Below are 20,192 nucleotides of genomic sequence, written 5' to 3'. Positions count from 1 at the left end.
CCTCCAGCTGTTTTTATTTTGTGTTTCCAGGTTTTGAGTTACCTAAATACAATGGCGGTTTCCGGGATGTCGTTTACCAAGCTTACAACATTGAAAAATTATATTAAAATTCTAAAACCCAACTCAGAAAACAGAAAACAGCTCATCCTGTTGAAGAATGTTTGCTGTATACTGCTGTATATGTACAGCGGATAAAAGTTACAGTTTGGTCAGTGGGGCAGGAAGAAGAGTAATCTAATCTGCTTTAATTATATCATAATATAGGAAGAGAAGTAGCTGCCTCATAGCAGCAGACTCAGCCTGCCTTACTGTCATTCACTACAGAGGTGTTCTATGTCCATGTGGGCTGTTCACCATGTGCTGGAGATGTTTCTGATTTGAGTTAAACACAGACAGGAAACCATATGTCTGAGCTCTCCAGCATGGCTTGTCTACACAACCACACGCATATGCACACACACACATTTGGAGGCTGAGACAGACTCACAAACTTTCTTCTCAGCCGAGCACAGCACAGAGCACACCCAGCTGCGTGTCTGTGACCACAACGAGGATTCCCCAAATGGTGTTTACGTATGATACAAACGCCACATTTCCACTTCCTGTTTGTGATGACAATGCACTCTCCATGTGACAGTAGCAACCAGAATGAGACAAAAAAAAAAAAATAAATAAAAAAATAAACCGCACCACAACTTCTGAAATGCATGTGAGCAGTTTTACATGCCAAAACACACAGAGATTCCTTGTCTGTGGTTGGAGAGAAAGCAAGTGAAGGGGGGGGATGACAACAAACATGGTAAATGAAAGAAAGCAGCACGAATAGACGGAAGGATGAGCAGATGAGCAGAGGCAAGTGACACAAGAAACTGCTTGTTCATTTACAGTTGAAATGGGACGAGATGGTGTATACTGTATGGCGCTCTGCTAAGCAAAGTTTCTGATAAGCTGCACAGCTGTCTGAATAGATAAGCTGTTGATTTTTCTAGTTGGTGGACCAAATATGCTATAAGGGATGGGTGATCAATGTCAAAAGGATGTGTTCTTCTTTTATAAAGAATTTGTAAACTTGAAGCGGGTACGATTGCCATGATTTGTCTGATTTCTTCCTATACAGATAGTCCTGTCAAAAACATGCAGAACTTCTGTACTTATTTACATTATATATTTTAAAAGAACTGAAGAAGCCTTCAGTCAGCCTGCTTGTAAATTAGCCTTACATCTTGCTATGCTAACTAGCTAGCCTAGCTAGCTTGCTCTGTATTACGTTATAATACGGAGCAGAGCAGAGGAGTGTCATGTGAAGTGAAGATAATATTACTCGAGTAGACGACAACTCATTATGTTACTGTGAGTGGAATAAAAACTTAACAGCAAGAGCAAAAGATGAAAAGGCCACAACGCCAAACCCCCAAACCAACACAGTAAAGCTGAGAGACAATCACCTGTGGGTTCATCGCTAAAAGTGACATGAACACGTCATTTAATCAATGGCTGAAATAATTATATGCATCTCCAAGCTCATTCGAGTGTGTTTGTTTCCAGCACTCACTGGGGGGGAATAGCAGTTTGTCGTTACACTCGTCCTCTTTGGTACAGGAACAGACGTGAGCCATCCCGCTCGTTGTATTCTTTTCCTTCATCACACAGGTGGAACTGTTGTAGTCATCCAGTATAACGCCATACAGAGGCTTGGACGGGTCGTGACAGAGAGTTTCGATAGAGAAGGCTGTCTCATTCTTTCGCCTAAGAGACAGACAGACAGAATGTAAAAAAGAAAACAAATGTACATGTTACATTTCTTATCTTAACTAGTAAATCACCTCTTAGAGATGAAGGCAGTTTTCTGCTCTCAGGTACCTACCATATAGCGACACAGACCTCGCTGGGTCCCTCACAGATGGATGTGATAGAGCAGTTGGACATGCAAGTCCCTGTACCACTACAGGAGGAAAGCTCCAGGTCACAGAACATACAAAGCTGTTTTGGAGTCAAGTAAAAAGGGGGCAAACCTGCAAAACACAAACAAAAAAATCCATCAGGTTGACTTCATATTTCAAGTACTGTTATGACACTGAAAGTACAGCACTTTTTTTTATTCCATTTCTCTGATTTTTGCTCTGTCTTCATGTTTTTGCTGACTTCTTTCTGAGCTGTACTACAAAACAATGCAGCACGGTTTACAGCAAGTAAGGACTGATCAGATTCTAATGAAATTTGCTGTGAATACTCTGGGTCCCCAGAGAATGAAACCTAATATTTTTCACTTCTTGACCTTTATGTAGAACCAACATCAAGCTAAAATTTTCACTTCTGCATAGGAAATACTAAAATCTAATGAACAACACATTGTTGCCCAAATCCATGTTCCCCAGAGGATCTTTTCTTTTGTGATGCTACATGATCTTGTTTTTGGTGATCTATTTTCTCTTGAATTTCCCTCAGGATCAATAAAATATCTGTCTCTCTATCTATTGTCACTGTCAAGCAAAGTTTGTTTGCAACACACAAACTTGATCAACACCAGGAAGAGAATAACATCTTTGCTTTTTTCTTGATTTTAGACCTGAGGTTTGCAAATAAAAAATGAACAGATCTTGTCTGCTCTTATCTATGTTTGGGTCCTATGTATGTGACAGTGTGTGGTGACAGTGTGTCCACATTCATCAAAATCCAAGGCTCTGACAGTATGTTTTTTATTTTACACTTTTATTGTGGAGACCATTGCAGCTCCTAGCAAATTGATGTAACAACGTTGAGTTGTTTTTAAAACATTTTAGGATTGCTTAAAATTCATAACTGAAAAGAGCTGCATTTCAAGTTTTGAATTAATCTCACATTAATTGTTTTTTGCTCAATGGAGCACAGCAACCTGTAAACTCAACACTGACAGACAGCATTATCACCTTGTAAAGTTAGCGAACAGCTGCCTATTAACACATCCATGAGACATGCAGCAACATTAGCATTTAGTTGGAGTTGCGTATCTGTCTACCAGATGAATATAATTCAAAGGTTCACTCTCATTTTAACCCTAGTTAAATTCAGGCTTTTAAGCTGCTAAATGCTCCACTACACCAACCAACTAGTCCCTAATTTTGTCTGTCTGAAATTTTGTTTTTTGTGGGAATGCAACGTGCAGTGGGTTTATTGTATTTTTTCAGTGAAAACAGCTGCATACTGCTGCCGAAAACAAGGCTGATGAAAACTCTGAGACGCTGTTGAAGAACATAACGACAGAGTCCAGGGAGAATTTCCATCACTATGAGCATCACCTTTAACATTACACATGCTCACTTAATTCATTGTTAATGTAAAAATGTTGGTTAATGCAGCTCTATGAATAAAATATAAAAAGTGTTTGCATTTTTCAGTCTGGGGGGGCCGGTAAAAAAAAAAATTTGAGTTGGGTTGAGTTGTGTGTTTAAGCAGTGATGGTTTAAATACAGAGAATTTTGGTGCATGTAAAAATATACTGACAATAAACTTTGAAGTTTTATTTAAGTTTACTTAAACTGCAAAAACGTACATAAATATTCAAACCCAGATAATTTTATTCATGGTAAGTTTCAACTGGTCATATTTCCTTTACTGCCTCTAGTTGCTCTATATTGCAGAGAAACACAGGAAACACCAGATGATACGTCAGAGAGTCAGCCATCGCACTAGCTAGCTAGCATCTCTGTGTTAAACTGCTCATGTGATATGGAACATTTTTATTTTCACTGGCAAAAGTGAATGTTTAACACTCAAGACAACTTCCATGATCCCACAATGTTTAAAACTACATCTTTTGTTATTGTTTTCATTACCCTAGAACCCTAGCAGCAGAAATCACATACTGTGCATTTTCTTAAAGTCTTTAAGTCCAAGTCTATTCTCATTTTTGTGACGATAATCTGATTGAATAATCCGATTGAAGTCTGACTCTCAGGCCCCCAGCTCCTATATCCAAGTTATACACAAAGCTAATGTAAACCACATACTGTACAACACAAAGTGCAGCATCAGCTGCCTGAATTTAACCAGGTCAGGAACACAACGCAGACAATGAAAACTAGGGCAACACCTCCACCAAGATGAACTGCATGTTCCCACATCAATCACCTCAAATGTGCTGTATAAGGCCTAAGGAAACCATTGAGTCAAACAAAAATAGACCGTGACCGCACTAAAGGATCACCAGAGACAGTCACTGATAAATCAATAAGCAGCCTGTGCCAAGTTGCACCATTTTCTCAGTTCAAACCACTTCAGATATTTCCTGAAAGAAACCATAAATCAACTTCCAATGTTTTTGTTACATTCATGAATGCATCAAAAACAGGATGTGGAGTGTTTTCTGGTTCGATGTGAATGCTGTAGATTTTTCTGGAAGTAAGAGAGTGACGGACAAGTTTGTGAAATGTGAAGTCAGATCTATCTAACAAATGATTCACATGGTCTCCAAGAAACATGACCAACATGACTAACATGGCTAATTATAAACCTAGGCAAAGGCTGGCAAAGACTCCACATGACCCTGTTTCTCATTTACTGGATGCTCTTTCATGATTAACAGCCTAGAGCTGAAATAAGTGTTCATGATCTGAGTCTGTATTTAAGGAATAATCAGTCTTAATATGTGGTATATTGTTGCATGTGGTACAGTAGGCCGTGTGCTGCCCAAGCCAGCAGTGTAATCAGTAAAATCTTATCCCTGTATTCCACTCAGCATGACTTGAGCTGCTGAGGCCTCAGTGATCTGTTCAGACATGTTTCTCTGACTTGCGTGCCCCTTGCTTCTGGCCTATGAGAGGCTGTATAAGGACCTACGCCATGTTAGCTTGTGTCAGTCTTGAGTTTGCAGAGCTTAATTGGGCCTTTTTAAGATACATTTTTGAACCTACAGAGAAATGGATGCTCTCTCCATGTGGCTTTTGTGTTCAAATAAAGATGATTAACAGGGTAGGATAGAAGCTCTGTGTATAGTATTCAGGTGCTGTGGTGCAGCAGTGTGGTTTTACAGTTGGTGAAACCCTGCTTCAGTTGGGAGATCTGACTTTAAGCCTTTGTGTCGCCAAGCCTTGGTTCAGCTTCACGAAGAAGGACACTGAATTCCTTACACCTCTGTACAGGGTTTATCACATATATGAACAGCAGTGAGGGGTTCTGGTTCAAGTCCTGATAAAACCAGGTCTAGCAGCTGTTCCCAAGCTTCTTTATCTGAATGCAGTAATTCAGTGAGAGTTTCTTTCTTTGGTCATCCTGAAAAATAAATTTAAAAAAGAGATGCATTCCTAATCTCCTGTAGTGTAGGATGAGTGATTAAGGAGTTTGTCAGTAAATAATACACTATACTTAGTGACCATTGATGTTAAATGGTAACATTTTTAAATCTGGAAAAAAAAACCAATCTTAGTTGTGAGATGGTCCAAGGAACATCAGTGTGAGCTTATCAGCAAACTTATAATGACATGCCAGTAACTGGGAAGCACGAATGAAGCAGCCAATGAAGAAGTCAGACACCCCTCTTCTCACCCTCTTTTCCAGACATATAGGAGACGGTAGGGTGGCTGTGAAGGTCCCTATTTAGAGTTGGTGTTTGGTTTGTTCATTCTGGGCTTCTATAGAAACATAGTGGATTCTGCAAGTCCCCAGAAAGAGTGCCAGGCTTTGAAACCAATTTCACATATTGGTCAAACCTTTTTCTATCAGAATTTGATCCATTCTGTAGCATTAAATAATTTTATTCCCATTCAGGTTAGCAGAGAGATAAACTGAAAGTTAGTGGCTCAGCTTCTCAGATTCTAGAAGATTCTATTATACTCTATATTCAATTTCTGTGCACAGATCTCAAGAGTTTCCTGTACAGACTGAGTGAAGAGAGAGGAGGTCTGATATGACAGACTTCACCGTGATGAAAGGAGCCCCTTTCTTGCAAACAACAACAACAACAGCCCGCACACATTTGAAATTGAAGACGTGGACAAAACAACTCCGTGCGATGCAGACCATGCTATCGTTAAATCTGGTGACCTGGCAGCACGTCTGCAGAGCTGAACTGTGAAACCAAACCAGAGGGGGACTCCCTCATGCCATCAAAGCATAACGGTTCTGCTTTTACAGTGTATGTTTATGGGGTTGGTGGGTGTATTTGCATGATGTTTGATAATAGTCTGCATAAGATGGATTATTCGTTTCACAGGAAGTGCAGTTAATACACTTTCAAGACACATTCTGTCTTGAGTCTAGTTAGGGGCAGGACAGAGAGCATGAAAGAGCTCAACACTAACACCCACTCACAAGCTCAGAGGAAAATAAAACGTGCCGATTTAGTGCTACAAAGTGCCAGAGACTGACTGAATCTGAATGAGTAACAGTGGTAGAGTCACACTCTGTTCAGCCAGAGAGCTCAGGACGTCTTTTATGGTGCTGATTAATCTTTAACATTCCGAGGTGCGGTACTGATTACACATTAAGAGCTCATTAACTTCAACTTTTGATTATTAGCAAGTTTTTTGCTGGTGGAAGTTGATCTTTTAACTCTTTAAAACCACACTATGTTTGCTGGCTTTCCACTCATGTCTGGATGATTTCTTTTTTTTTTCCCCTTTATTTCCAAGAATGAGATGAGAAGAAATAGGTAGGTAGGTTGGTAGAAAGTTGGAGTCAGGATGTGTATGGCCTAGCTTAGCATTAAGACTGAAAGCCATGGGGAAACAGGTAGCCTGGCTCAGGCAAGCCAGTCTAAAACCAAAACCTGTGCTCACTGACTGTATTTGGCACACTGAAATGCACACAGTACTGACTGGGTAGTTGAATTCTTGTAGATCAGGACAAAACTCTAACATGCAACTCCCTCTGAAATCTTAAATCACTTTTACATTTAAATGTAACTATGCGGCAGATGCTTTTGTTCAAAGTAAAGTCCAAATAAGGTGCAAGGAAGGAAGCAAATATGCATGCCTTTGCACCTTCCTAATGCTATTTCTTTCACATAACATTATTTTAAGAATACATCTGTCACCTCAGGCGTGCTGTGTCATGTAGAATGTAATACATGCCGAAAAACAAGTCTTTTGTAATTAGATTTTTGTGTTTCTGTTTTCCATCTGTATGTTTACAGGTTTTCAACATGTGCAGCTAATTAGACATGCTGTGCCTTACTATTGTGAAAACAGAGTAAAACAAAACAGGAGCCAACTTGCATTGACGTCAATGATGAATATATTTTGAGAGTCTTCCATCAGTGTTCCTATCATGCCATCGATCCTATCATATAATGGAAACAGGAAGTATTGCCTAATGTTGCTGTGGAGTCCATGTGTTAGCTGTGGACCGACAGCTCAGCGCAGTGTTTTAGTCTAAGGTTTGATAAAACTGTAAATTCTGACTATTTCAGTTTGTTGAATCTGCACCCCATAAATCCATGCTGTATAAGTAAGCAGCAGTTTCAGCTTTCACTGTTGTGCTGTTGCTGCTGTGAATTTTCACCCAAATCTATTTTGACAGTAAAGAAAAGCTTAGTGTTTATGACAAACAGCTATCATTCAAAAGTTCTGCTGATTCCACTTAAAGTCTACAGTGTTTTGATTTGACTTAGTGATGAGTCTGAGCAAAAGCAAAGTGAATTTTGCATCAAAGGGCACACCAAGGCAAAAGAAAAACACCACCCTAAATGTTTCCATTTACTTGCTTTTCTGGATTTATGCTAAAATAACAGTGTTGTTGATCTTAGATAGTTAGAGGCTGCAGCTTTACACCCTTTACTTTGAGGTTCCTTCAGACTGCGCTGGGACGGAAAGTTAAAGGATATCTGTGCACGAAAGTCTGTGGTGGTATCATTGTTCCAGCTGCTCAAGCACTTTGACTTTCTCTTTTATTACTGCTGCGCTTTTTCCTGCCGTCCATGTGTAGGAATTATAGTATGAAAACACAAGTGACCTCAGTACGTCACAGGAAAGTGGAGGAGGAAAGTGTGGACTCTCATTAACCATGCTCTTGATGGCTCCTGAAGGGGTCGTAATTGAAATGTGAGATTTCTTTGTGCTCCTGTACCTGCAAGAGGGAAATCATGCTACCATGACCTGCTTCTGTCTGGCAGTCAGACCGGTGAATAACCTTGATAAGTGCCTATGTTTTACTTTCTTAACACCAGAGAAAGTCAATAACAATAAATACGTTTCCTGAAATGACAAAAAAAAAAAAGAGATAAAAAGTGGCACGTGGCATAAACGTGTGGGATTTATATTTTATGCAGACATTTGTGCAATAACAACATGATAAAAGTGGCACCAAACGTTTTGAATGATACACATTATGATATAGGAATCACTGTAGCGATTTCTATATTTATTGTGATCCTTAAGTGTATCATTTTCTTTCACCCTATCATGCAAAGCAGAACTATGCACATCTGATCCAAGCAGAAAGCCTTGAGCTGAAATATCCCATTCTGTTTCCTTTTCTCCTCTTTCCACTCCTCTTCCCTTTTCTACCTTTTTCCAAATCTCCTAGGACGTGAGCTCACAGTGGATGGGAGGATAGACGGGAAACTTGACTGCAGTTTATCACCCATACACAGGAAGGACTGCTCCAAACTGTTCAAATGTGAGTGGAAAAAGGGAAAAATCTGCATGCCAGGCAGGCAGTATTAGTGTCAGGCAAGGTCCTGAAAACCGCTTTTTTACTCTGTCAGTTTCCTGAGCGATGGGATTTCACACGAACATACATTCCTGCCAATGTTAGAACAGTTCTGGGTTTTTCACTTTCACAAAGACTTGGATTTGAAAACAATGACGTCAGTCAGGATTTGTAATATTGTGTGGGCTTCTTCCAGTCTTCAGGATCTTGGACTTACTTATTGACACAGGACTCCCTTAAAACACATTTGCGAGGAGAATGTTAAACATGCTAAAGAGAAAGGAGAAAGGAGAGGAGAAAGACAGAAAATGTGACAGTGAACAGGCTGATATAGCCCATACTGCTGTAGAGCTTTGTAGTTCTGATCAAATGGAAAAAAAAAAAAAAAAAAAGTTTCCTTAAATCCTGAAATAAAAAATAAAACAGGTTCTGGAGATGTGCTGCCATTCTGCAAATGATTTAAGTGTATGAACTCTGCATCTTGAGAACAGCTTAGTCAATAAGTTAACACTTAATTTATGATTTTATATCACAATATTTGAATTAATGAAGATAGCTGGGTCAGTTGCGTGTAATGTAATGCACAGTTTTGGACAAACGCGTGTCTCTGCTATTTCAGGGGCTTTAAACGAGTAGTATGTCAAAGTGAAAGTGTGCTTCCACACGTCCCCATGTAGAGACAATATTTTAATGAGCGTGGATCCCTGTGTGTACCTATGGTTCCTTCAAATCTGAATAATACAAAATCTCTAAAATAGATGGCCCTTTTTCTGGAGCCATGTAGCACAACAAATACTAATTGAAAATATCTCTGTGGTATCCCTCTGGTCAGCTTAGTCCTGTCACTGAAATGAGGGGAGACAACTGGCAAGAGGCTGTGCAGGGCTACATAACTGCCACAGCAGGCGGCTCAGCTCTCTCCCTCTGCTCCTGAAAGTTATCCTCCCACCTTTATAAACTCCCTCCTAATCCACCTCTCTCCAACTTGGCTGTAATCCTCTCATTCCTCCCGTCTTTATCTTCCTTCCTTAACTCTCTCAGGTTTCATCTCTCCCTCTGCCACCTTTCCCTCCATCCCTGCTTCTTCTTATTGAAGAGTCAGTGAAGTGTATCAAGAGAGGAGAGCGCAACAGGAAGTTGACTAATATGGTAAGAATCAAAGGAAGACACTTAAAAGGAGATTAAAGTGGGAGACCTCTCCTCTACGCTCTCCTCCTCTGCTTACTGAAGCCCAGTAAAGTCAGTGTAAACACAGCAGGATTCAGAGCTTTGCTGGACAGAACAGGAGAATATGGTCATGCATTTCCCTTTTCATAGCTCCTGCTCCACTTTCAACCTTGACTTTTTATTGGCACCTTCAAAATAGTCATAAAGAGTAAAATCATGCTGTGCACTATAGTGGCTAAAGCACAAGGGCTGAGAAATGTGCAAGTGCTCAGTGGCCTCTGCCCAGACACGATGACAATTCCCTGGAAAGGAAGGAAGAAGGAACCTTCCTGTGACAGCCCACCGAGCGGATGGTTATCACATCAATTGAAAGAAAACAAAGAAGGAAAAGATAAAAACAACAGAGTCCAGCTCTGGTGTTTGGATAAGCATAATGTCAAGCTGCTCCGGTACTGGGAGAGTGGTGAGGAGCTTCCTCCAGGCCGAGGTGCTGGAGAAGTCAGAATAACAGGGAGTGTGCACGTGTGGTAATGTGTACGAGTGGGGAAGATGGGGGCACGTGGGTGGAAGCTTGTGTGTGTTCTTGTGCATGTCTGTGTGTGTGTGTGTGTCTATTTGTGACACATACAATGCAGCAGGACCACACAGTCCTTCTGGTATGTGGGATTTCCAGGTTCAAAATAGGCCCCTCAGTGGGTGGAGGGCAGGAACAAACAGCAGAGAGAGGGGGAGAAGAAGAAGAAGAAGGAGAGGGAAGAACGAAAGAAAACAAATGATGTGCACGACAACTTAGGCTCATTTTCATCTAAAACCTGCGTTTGAACAACCCACATGTCAACAAGTGTGGGGAAGTTTCTGTGGTTTACTGAAATGGGAGGTGCTACGGTATGACAGGTGGAAGGTTGGCCTGTTCTGTCAAAGGGCTGCTGTTAACACATGGGATTACAATGTAGTTAGTGCCACCATAAAAAACCTACAAGGACATTTTAAAACATTACCCTCAAAACACTGCCATGCACAGTCTGCACGCTTTTCTTTGGACTTGTGCAAGTAATAATAAAGGCATATCTTTGTGAAACATTAATATTTCTTGCAACTGTGATCAAAGAGGTATTTATAGCTTGTGGTGGAATCAGGAATGACAAGTAAGGGACTATAAGCGACGGTATAGTATTGTTTATGATGTTTGCATTTGTTTGGTATGACTTTGTTAAGGCCTATATTCATAAACTAGACTGTAATCAATATAATTTATAGAGGGGTCATCTGAAGTTAGAATAAAGAAAAAATCCTTCTGACTTTGCATTATTTAATCTGCTAAATCCCTGAGATTCCAACCAATCAGGACCTTTGTACCAGTTTAAATATCTTAAGCAAACAGAGGATGACACATTTAATGACTGCCTGTCCTTCTTCTCTTCCCTTTTCCTCAGCACACAGACCTCCATCCTCCTCCACAGCAGCAGGTCTGGGGTCAAGGGACCAATGCTTCATGATCTTACTATGCACAAAGAAGTGATTGACCATGTAGGAGATGAGAAACTAGGAGGAACGTTCAACATAAACTCACGCTGTGCAGCAAAACTTTGTCCAAACCTGCAGCAAGGAACTTTAAAGTCTTGTGAAGTTCCAAACATTACACATATGCCAGACATATCAGACTACATTTTTTGTAAATTTATATACAAAGATGTACAAGGTATTAGATGGACTAATGCAGCCATAAAAATCATGCAGGCTTGGGGTGGATATTTCAAATGTAAACATTATGCTTCTAGAAATACCTGAAAATGGTGGGTACATAACATGTACCTTATGAATTTAGCATGTGTCCAAAATGGTATTTAATGTAAAAGAACCAAGACATTGTCTGATCTCATCAGATTTTATGAGGCGACCTGCACTTGCTCTTTTTAAAGTTTATCTCACAATGTGAAACGTCTTCCTACTGTACAACGTGCAAAGAACCACGTGTGTTGTTTCAAAGGCAGCACAGTGAGCTGAGTAAGGCAGCAGTAACGAGCATAGCTGAGGGCTGTGTGTGTCGCTGTATGAGTCACCTGTTGCGCCTTCGGCTCTCGGAGAGCCGCGCGTAACGCGCTGGAAAGAAGGTTTTCCCAGACTCGTTACGACAACACGATCTTAGTTTGGTTTAAATCCTCTGAGAGTGACATTAGTGAAGAGCATGGTGAGTTCACAGCAGTGTATACACACAGTGTTGGTCAAGTTTTGGGATATGCGTAACTCACCGGCAGTCCCGGACACCAGCAACATAGTAAAGGAGAAGACTGATAAAGCTCCCCGTAAGGATAAAGAGCAGCGGCGTCCCTCCATTTTTCTGCGTCCTCCGTCCAAATATTCTCGTTCACATTAAAAAAAAAAAAACAAGTAAACGAAAGCCCAGAAGAGAAATATCTTTGGTGTCTTCCGTTGTGCGCTCCACTCTGCTCGGCAGCTGGAGACTCACTGCTGAACCATCCATATACACACTCTGTACACACACACACACACACACACACATGCTGCTCTGACAGGAAACCGGAGGAGGGAAGGAGGACTCTCTCTCTCTCTCTCTCTCTCTCTCTCTGGCATTTCTCCCTCTCTCCCTCGGCACACACATACACAAGCGCGCGCGTGTAGGTTAATTACCTATCCAAATATTGGAAATGAGAACAGTAAACAGCTCTGTATACATTTACATAAACTTCAGCTTTCTGAAATATCACAGAGCTGCTACAGATTTTCAGGAAGTGTAGACTTACAGTAAACACAGCCCCAGACAGCTGGTGAAAATGCTCCACATACACTGAATTCCTGAACATTTTTTTCAACATATACAAATTTGACTGCTCCTTCTACTAATCACTTATTAGAGATTTAAATGGAGATAGAGGTTTTACATCTATTGTAAGTGGCAAAATATACTTGGTATATGAGATATTACTGGTAACAGTTTGATGAAAAGTATTCAGGAATTGTCCTAAAATATCACAACAAACACTTTTTTTACAAACCAGGGAAATATAGTCACAATGCCTGAGATCATTCTTGAATTTGAAAACTTATAGATGGTGGGTATATTTTAGACTGACTGCAGCATGACCAGAGTCAACACATTTAATTGTGAATACCTTCAGGCCAGCAAATAATAAAATGGAAGAACTCTGTTTTTATGTATCTGAATTTACAGGCAGTGTACAGAAACAAGGCAAAGACTAAGAAAATGTTAGACTCTGTCAGATGAGCAGCCCGCTTAAATGGACAAAAATGCTTTCAGCTAAGTGCTTAACAGTGTTGTTATTTTGATATTTTGCAGGTTTACAGTGTTCACTAACTTAGTGTGCTAACATTTGTTAGTTATTACTATGTAGAAATTTTGCTGCTATTTTACCATAAACCAAATTACTGGACAAGTTTAGGTTTTGACCTGTCTGTTTTACATGTCAGAGGGGGATTTAACCTCATAAATGTCTCTAAAATGTTTTTGGCAATTCATTTTAATGATCAAAGTGGCTGACTAAAAGATATTACCATCTGTACAGCCATGCCACTAATGAACTGAAAAACCAAGATAAAATATCAAAATGAATGTTTGAAACTTTCCATTTTGGTGTGTAGTCAAAACTTTCAGAGGGCTGAGGGGGTGGGAGTTTGTGGAGACTTTGTCTCATGATCTCAGGATTTCTAAAATCTTATGTGGCCCTGAGCACAATATAGTCTTCTTGGAAATACATGGTGAGGCAAACAGAAACACTTCAAGGTATAAAACGTGTCATTACGTGTTTTACAAAGGTAACATTTGCTGCAGGGTTATTCATTTTTATTGTATTTCATTGTACAGTCGGTTATTTTTACCAATATTGATACTAGGTCCAAAGCTTTGAAATAACTTATAACTTATTAGTATTTATCTCAAAGCTACAAATCTAGACACAGTAGAAATATAGCTAAGGTTTTCCCATATCACTGCTTATGTGTAATTATTGTATTTAATGTTTTCTACTAAACTAATACGACACTGCCTGCCTGCCTGCCTGTCTGTCTCTCTCTCTGTGCGTGTGTGTATGTTAGACCTATGAGCTTGCTGACTGATGAGGGGCACTGATCTCTCACTGATCTCTGCTGTATACTGAAGGCAGCACAGAAAGTGAGGCCTGCAGTGACAGAGAGATAATAAAGCTGAGCCTGTCTGCCTGCTCATATGAGGCAGCAGGTCTGGACATGCTGCACTCTACCACCACTGGAACTGAGCCACTCACTCTCTAGAGTCTCACAGCCCCTGTCGACCCCTCTCCTCACCAGTCCTCTGGAGTCCAGCTCCTTCAGCCAAAGGTCAGGGCCTAATGGGTTGGTGTTCTGTTTGCTTTTGGGTCCCACATGACAGTGGTAGTAGAATATGTTGTATAGCCTGAGACTACAAATAAACTGACTCTGGCTTGATGTCTCAAAAATAAATCCTTTTTTAATAAGTAGGGAGCAGAAGGGAAATTCTGCGGTTTACATGAAGTTTTTTTCAGTGCTAAGATAGCATTCAGTATTGTTCTCAAGTAAGTTATTGTTATTTACGTATTAGTAATGAGATTCAAAGATATTCAATCAATACAATTATTAACATGACTTGTTTATGACTGCAGTTTCAAGTTTCTAATTTGTGTCTGTCATTCATTCTTTGGCAGCAACTCAGGAAATTGGGCAGCTTTCTGAAAAGTCCCTCCACTTATTGCTAAGATCAGAGATTGCATGAATTCAGCTTTCCATTTGGGTCCCAAGAACATAAACACAGGTAACCAGATCCATAACACCTTAAATGGACAGTTTAGAGTTTTGGAGATATAGGCTGTAGAGATGTCTGCCTTTTCCTGAATATAATGGGATTAGATGCCACACCTGTGGTACTCAAAGAAGCCATAATTTCTGAAAAGAGACAATGTTGTTGAGTGTTATTATTTGTTTGTAAATTTGACTCAGCATATACAGTATTATTGGAGCTACCTATGCAATATTTGCCTTAAGAATGCTGATGGGGAAGTACAAAGAAGCTCAGAAGGAGCTGCATTGTATCTTTGTAAATCTAGAGAAAGTGTATGAAAGGGTGCCAGGAGAACAGTTGTGGTATTGTATGAGAAAGTCTGGAGTGGCGGAGAAGTATATGCGGTACGGGATATGTGTGAAAGTAGTAAGACAGTGGTGAGGTGTGATGTAGGTGTGACAGAGGAGTTCACGGTGAAGGTGGGACTGCATCAAGGATTGGCTCTGAGCCCTTTTTGTTTGCTGTGGTGATGGACAGGTTGACAGATGAGGTCAGGCAGGAATCTCCATGGGCTATGATTTTTGCAGATGACATTGTGATCTGTAGTGAGAGCAGGGAGAGAGGTGGAGGTTGGCTCTTGAAAGAAGGGGAATGAAGGTTAGCCCAAGCAAGACTACATGTGTGTGAATGAGAGGGACCCGAGTGGAACAGTAAGGTTACAGGGAGCAGAGGTACAGAAGGTGCGGTATTTGGGGTCAACAGTCCAGAGCAACGCGGGCTGTGGAAAAGAGGTGAAGAGGCGTGTGCAGGATGGAATGGGTGGTTGTGTGATAAAAGGGTACCACCAAGAATGAAAGGAAAGGTTTACAGGACAGTGGTGAGACAAACGATGTTGTGTGGTTTAGAGACAGTGGCTTTGAGGAAAAGACACGAGGAAGCGCTGGAGGTAGCAGAGCTGAAGATGTTGAGGTTTTCTTTGGGCACGACCATGCTGCCATCTTTCTTTTCTTCAAAGAAAGCCTCGAGAGGAAGTATAGAGGAAAACCAAAGAGGAGGTTTGTGGATGTAGTGAAGGAGGACATGAAGGTAGATGGTGTGAAGGAAGATAATGGAGATGGAAGCAGATGATTCGCTGTGGCGACCCCTGAAGGGAACGTCTGAAAGGAAAAGATGATAATATTGGAGCTACCTATTTGAGAAGAAATTGAGTGTAACTGTAGCTGTGAAATCTGTCATTGTCCTCCAAAACTTTTGAATCCTGTGTATACACAGCTAGAGTACATGTCAAAGCCATGAAGTTCTGTCTCAAAGCTAAATGCACATTTAGCTGTGGTAATACCTTCTGAATATTCACATTGAAGTTTCTGTTATTGTCAGCAAAAGCTCATAATAGGACCAAAATGAAGAGTGTACTTCAGTACTTTCTGAATCTCCTTCACTGTCTCATTCAGCTTCTATCTTACTTTTGAAGAAATTCATTTAAATGATCACTGTAGTTTTCACAGGTGCCAGTTTGGTTCTGTTAGTACCTCCATCGCCAGCTTAGAGAAGGATCCACAATGAGCCCCCCATTCCGTCATCTCGTCTTGTTTGTACCGCTTATCCGGGTCCAGGTCTCGGGGGCAACAGACTCATCAGGGAAAAGCAGACCATTTTCTCCCGGCTACTTCCACCAGTTCATCTGGAGAGACACCGAGGCGTTCCCAGACCAGGTGAGAGACATAGTCCCTCCATCGTATCGTGGGTCTGTGTTAGGAACTTGACACAGGGACATGGACTCAGAAACAAAACTCAAAGCCGGCAGTAAGGTTTAACAAAGGATTGACTTGAAGAAACACTCAAACAAAAGGTGCTCTCAATGGAGGATACAAAAAATAACACAAAGCGCTCACTAAGGAGGTTACAATAACACAACAAAGAGCGCTCTCTGACAAGGACCAAAAATACAAACTCAAAGAAGTCAAATTCAAGAAACTAGACCTGATTTTCTCTTGGAGCTTGACAGAACACATGTGACCATGACACAAGATGTACTGACACAAGACAAAGGGAGACAACATTATTTATTCATGAGGGAGGGAAGCACAGGTGAGACCAATCAGGGCCGGAGAGACAAGTGCCTGAAACGAAAGGGAAAAGGTGAGTACAAAATAAAACAGGAAGCGAATGACAAGACTAGACATGAGTGATTTAACTTGACATGAAAGTGCTCAAATGAATTAACACACTTTACATGACATGCCAGTCTGCACCGGGGCCACCCCAGAGACACGTCTGGAAGGCATCCTGACCAGATGCTCCAACCACCTCGAATTGGCTGCTCTCGATGCAGAGGAGCAACGGCTCTTTTCTGAGCCCCTTCTGGACGTCCCAGCTTCTCCTCCTATCTCTAACACTGAGCCCAGCCACCCTGCAGAGGAAACTCCTTCCATCATATCTTTTATTCAGAATGGCAAGGCACAATAACAACACAGCAGTCCTGCCTTGACCAGGTGTTAATAATTCTTTTACTCTTGTGATCAGACACACTGATCTGAAATTCCATGTTGAGGCTTTTATGTGAATAGTCTTCTAATAAATAGTGAATATAGCAACTAGCAAATATATCAATTTGACTCTTTAATTGACAACTTTCAGTTAGTCTCATACAGTTCCAGTTTAAGTACTTCTGGTTTGAGCAACGCGGGCTGTGGAAAAGAGGTGAAGAGGCGTGTGCAGGCAGGATGGAATGGGTGGAGAAAGGTGTCAGGTGTGTTGTGTGATAAAAGAGTACCACCAAGAATGAAAGGAAAGGTTTACAGGACAGTGGTGAGACCAACGATGTTGTGTGGTTTAGAGAAAGTGGCTTTGAGGAAAAGACACGAGGAAGCACTGGAGGTAGCAGAGCTGAAGATGTTGAGGTTTTCGTTGGGCACTACTTGTTCTTGTCGGGCTCAGTGACAGACCTCTGTGTGCTGGTAAACACTTGCCAACAACTGAATTCAGGAAACTATCTGCGTTGTCAATCATATCAGGTTGTTCATGTTTGACATGTCCTTGCTGTGTGTGAACATCCTGATATTCTCTGTGAAGGACTCTGCCAGGGGAGTTTCACAATAATGGAAACTTGGACGCAGATGGGATGGTCTTTTTGCTGTCATGCCGGCTGAGTGAGCTATTAAAAGAAGATTTTATTTTGATTCATGCGGTGTCTGTTTTGTTTCTTTTGTCCCAGGAGACATATAAACAGATACACCATGTTTGGGATTAGCTCTGGGATAACATCATCCATTTAGTCCCCTGTAGTTCATTTGCTTGTACTGCATATTAATTTTATTCAGGATGAGTTATACTTGATGCGAAAACAATATCTAGGGTCTAGTGTGGATGAAAATTGTAATGTGGATGATTTCATTGACTGTTGCTAAGAGCCAAGACAGTTGGCAGCAAAACAAACTACTGTTTGTAAAGAAAAGAAGTTGGGCAAGTTTGGTTTTTCTATCATTCTGTGAGCAACTACAGCCTGCTGTTACGCTGCACACAGGATGAGTCTGTGGACAGCAGGGCACAGGGTGGCAGGAGGTTGGAGGCGTGCAGCCCATCGCCTGCAGATCTTCATCTAACAGCTCACTGTGACTGCTTCTTCTTTTTCCATTACTGCCTGCAGTATTTCAAACTGATCTGCTGTGAAATAGTGAAAATAACCATTGTCTTTTTTGGGAGATTTTAAATTTAACACATTTACCGCAAGTGACATATTCTGTCTTTGCTTGCATTTTTCACTATTACTTCATTTTGAGGAAATAGAACAAAAGATAAGAAAAAGGGCAGAGAAAAGATGAAGATGAAACTGCTCACAGCAAGGTCTGTGGATTATCTTGAGTATCTTGAGTTGGTTATGATTTCTGGAAAGAAGCATTCCTGTTGAGTTCAATTGTATTTTTTGAGTACCACCACTGAAGTACCATCTAGTTCACCTATATTCAAGACAAGGCCAACATCTCTACAACTCACATCAAAACAATCTAAATGGATAAACACCACTAGGAAAATATATGTTTTTGATTTTGGAGTGAATGGTCCCTTTAAGATTACATAGGAGCCATTACTTTTGACTGCAGGAAATGAAAAAAAAAATTCCACAGCCCACATTACTGCCTGACTTAGCAGTATGTATGTTAAGTACTTTAAATGAAACCACCAAGTTGGTCTGCAAACAGTGATGGATGTTTACAACAGACTTAGGTCATAATTTTACTGTTTTGGTGTCTTCTTTTTATTTTCTCACACTTGAGAAGTCAGTCACTATCACTTACCATGATCTGAAGTCATCATGTACAGGGCCATACTTATTGTACTGTACTGGGCCATTGTCTTCACATAATGACAGTTTGTAATACAATGACAGAATAATGACTGATTGGGGTTCACACTTTTTTTTGCAATAACATCTGATGATAAACCAAATGGTGTAACAGAAAGCTTCAGACAATTAGACTGGTGACCACAAAAATAACTGTGCTCCTCTACTTTCTGTTTCTGATTCTCTAGCAATGATGAACTTCAATAGTCTTCTGACAGTTGAAAATAGTAAACACTGTTGAAACTTTTGTTGTATGAACATGCAAATGAGAGTTTCAGTACCACAAAGATGAAAAAATGCATTTGAAAATTTCAAGCAGAGCGGAAACTGATGTTCTGCTGTATATGATGCAAAGTAAATCAAATGGCCGTTACTTTTAAACAGTTGTCCAATGACAGGCACTAATTTTTAAAGTTACATTAAAACATGTAATGTTTGACCAATTAACAACATTTGGGCCTGTCAGTCAATCACACACTCACACTTACAGGCAATGTAGGGTAGCCAACTAACCTAATGTGCATGTTTTTGGGATTGTGGGAGGAAGCCGGAGTACCCGGAGAAAACCCACGCAGGCACGGGGAGAATATGCAAACTCTGCACAGAAGGGCCCAGACTGGGATTCAAAACTCAAACCCTCTTGCTGTGAGGTGAGAGTGCTAACCACTGCACCATCTTGCCACCCTCTCTCTGGCTCAGTCACTGTAAATGTTCAAAAGAAAGTGAGTGGGTTTTTCCCATTTTCCTGGGTGAAGTTCATCTCTCTGACCTACCACTGTATCTGTACCTTCACTTCTCTTGGAACTTTGAAGCTCAGTATGCTATGTCTGGTGGAGCAGTTGCTCTGAGCATCTCATAGTGGATAGTTTCCAATGGAGATACACTATATCGACAAAAATATTCAGACCTCATCAAACACCTTTGGGTAGACTAGAGCAGAGATTGTAAGCCAGGCCTTTTCGTCCAACATCAGGGCCTGACCTAACAAATGCTCTACTGCATGAGTGGGCAAAAATTCTCACAGAAACACACCAAAATCTTGAGGAAAGTCTTCCCAGAGGAGTGGATGTGGTTTTAGCTACAAAGCTATCTATGTATTTAGAATGCAATGTCATTAAAGTACCTGATGGTGTAATGGTCATGTGGGCTAATACTGCTGTCTTTGTAAAACCTGGTGCATTTTATGCACATGCTAAAGGGTACCCCATAGGTCTGTATGGGATGCAAAGGGATGTTACCAAATGATGGTATTTGATGGCCTTGAGTGAGGCTGGCCTGGCTGTACGTACAACAACACTTTAAGCTAGA

The 20,192-nt window shown here is 40.8% G+C and overlaps 1 protein-coding gene and 1 long non-coding RNA gene across 2 annotated transcripts in view; both read right to left on the bottom strand.

The window, feature by feature from the left end:
* tgfbr2b (transforming growth factor beta receptor 2b) overlaps positions 1-12,281 on the bottom strand; it is a 32,513-nt gene extending 20,232 nt beyond the window's left edge. Inside the window, exons 1-3 of the mRNA XM_046398832.1 lie at positions 12,042-12,281; positions 1,865-2,012; positions 1,553-1,746 (exon numbers count right to left, since the gene is read on the bottom strand). Coding sequence (XP_046254788.1) covers positions 1,553-1,746; positions 1,865-2,012; positions 12,042-12,126 — 427 coding nt within the window. The 5' untranslated portion in view covers positions 12,127-12,281. The remainder of the gene's footprint in view (positions 1-1,552; positions 1,747-1,864; positions 2,013-12,041) is intronic.
* A 3,289-nt stretch (positions 12,282-15,570) lies between these two features.
* Positions 15,571-16,570, bottom strand: LOC124065087. The gene is made up of 3 exons (XR_006844367.1): positions 16,523-16,570; positions 16,072-16,300; positions 15,571-15,699 (listed from the first exon to the last, which is right to left on the bottom strand). It is a non-coding gene; the product is annotated as an uncharacterized LOC124065087 (long non-coding RNA).
* Between the last annotated feature and the right edge of the window lie 3,622 nt (positions 16,571-20,192).

This window comes from Scatophagus argus, chromosome 9 (genome assembly GCF_020382885.2).
Source record: "Scatophagus argus isolate fScaArg1 chromosome 9, fScaArg1.pri, whole genome shotgun sequence".
Taxonomy (NCBI): domain Eukaryota; kingdom Metazoa; phylum Chordata; class Actinopteri; family Scatophagidae; genus Scatophagus; species Scatophagus argus.
The sequence above is the reverse complement of the archived record's forward strand: the minus strand, read 5'-3'. Positions and strand labels throughout refer to the sequence as shown.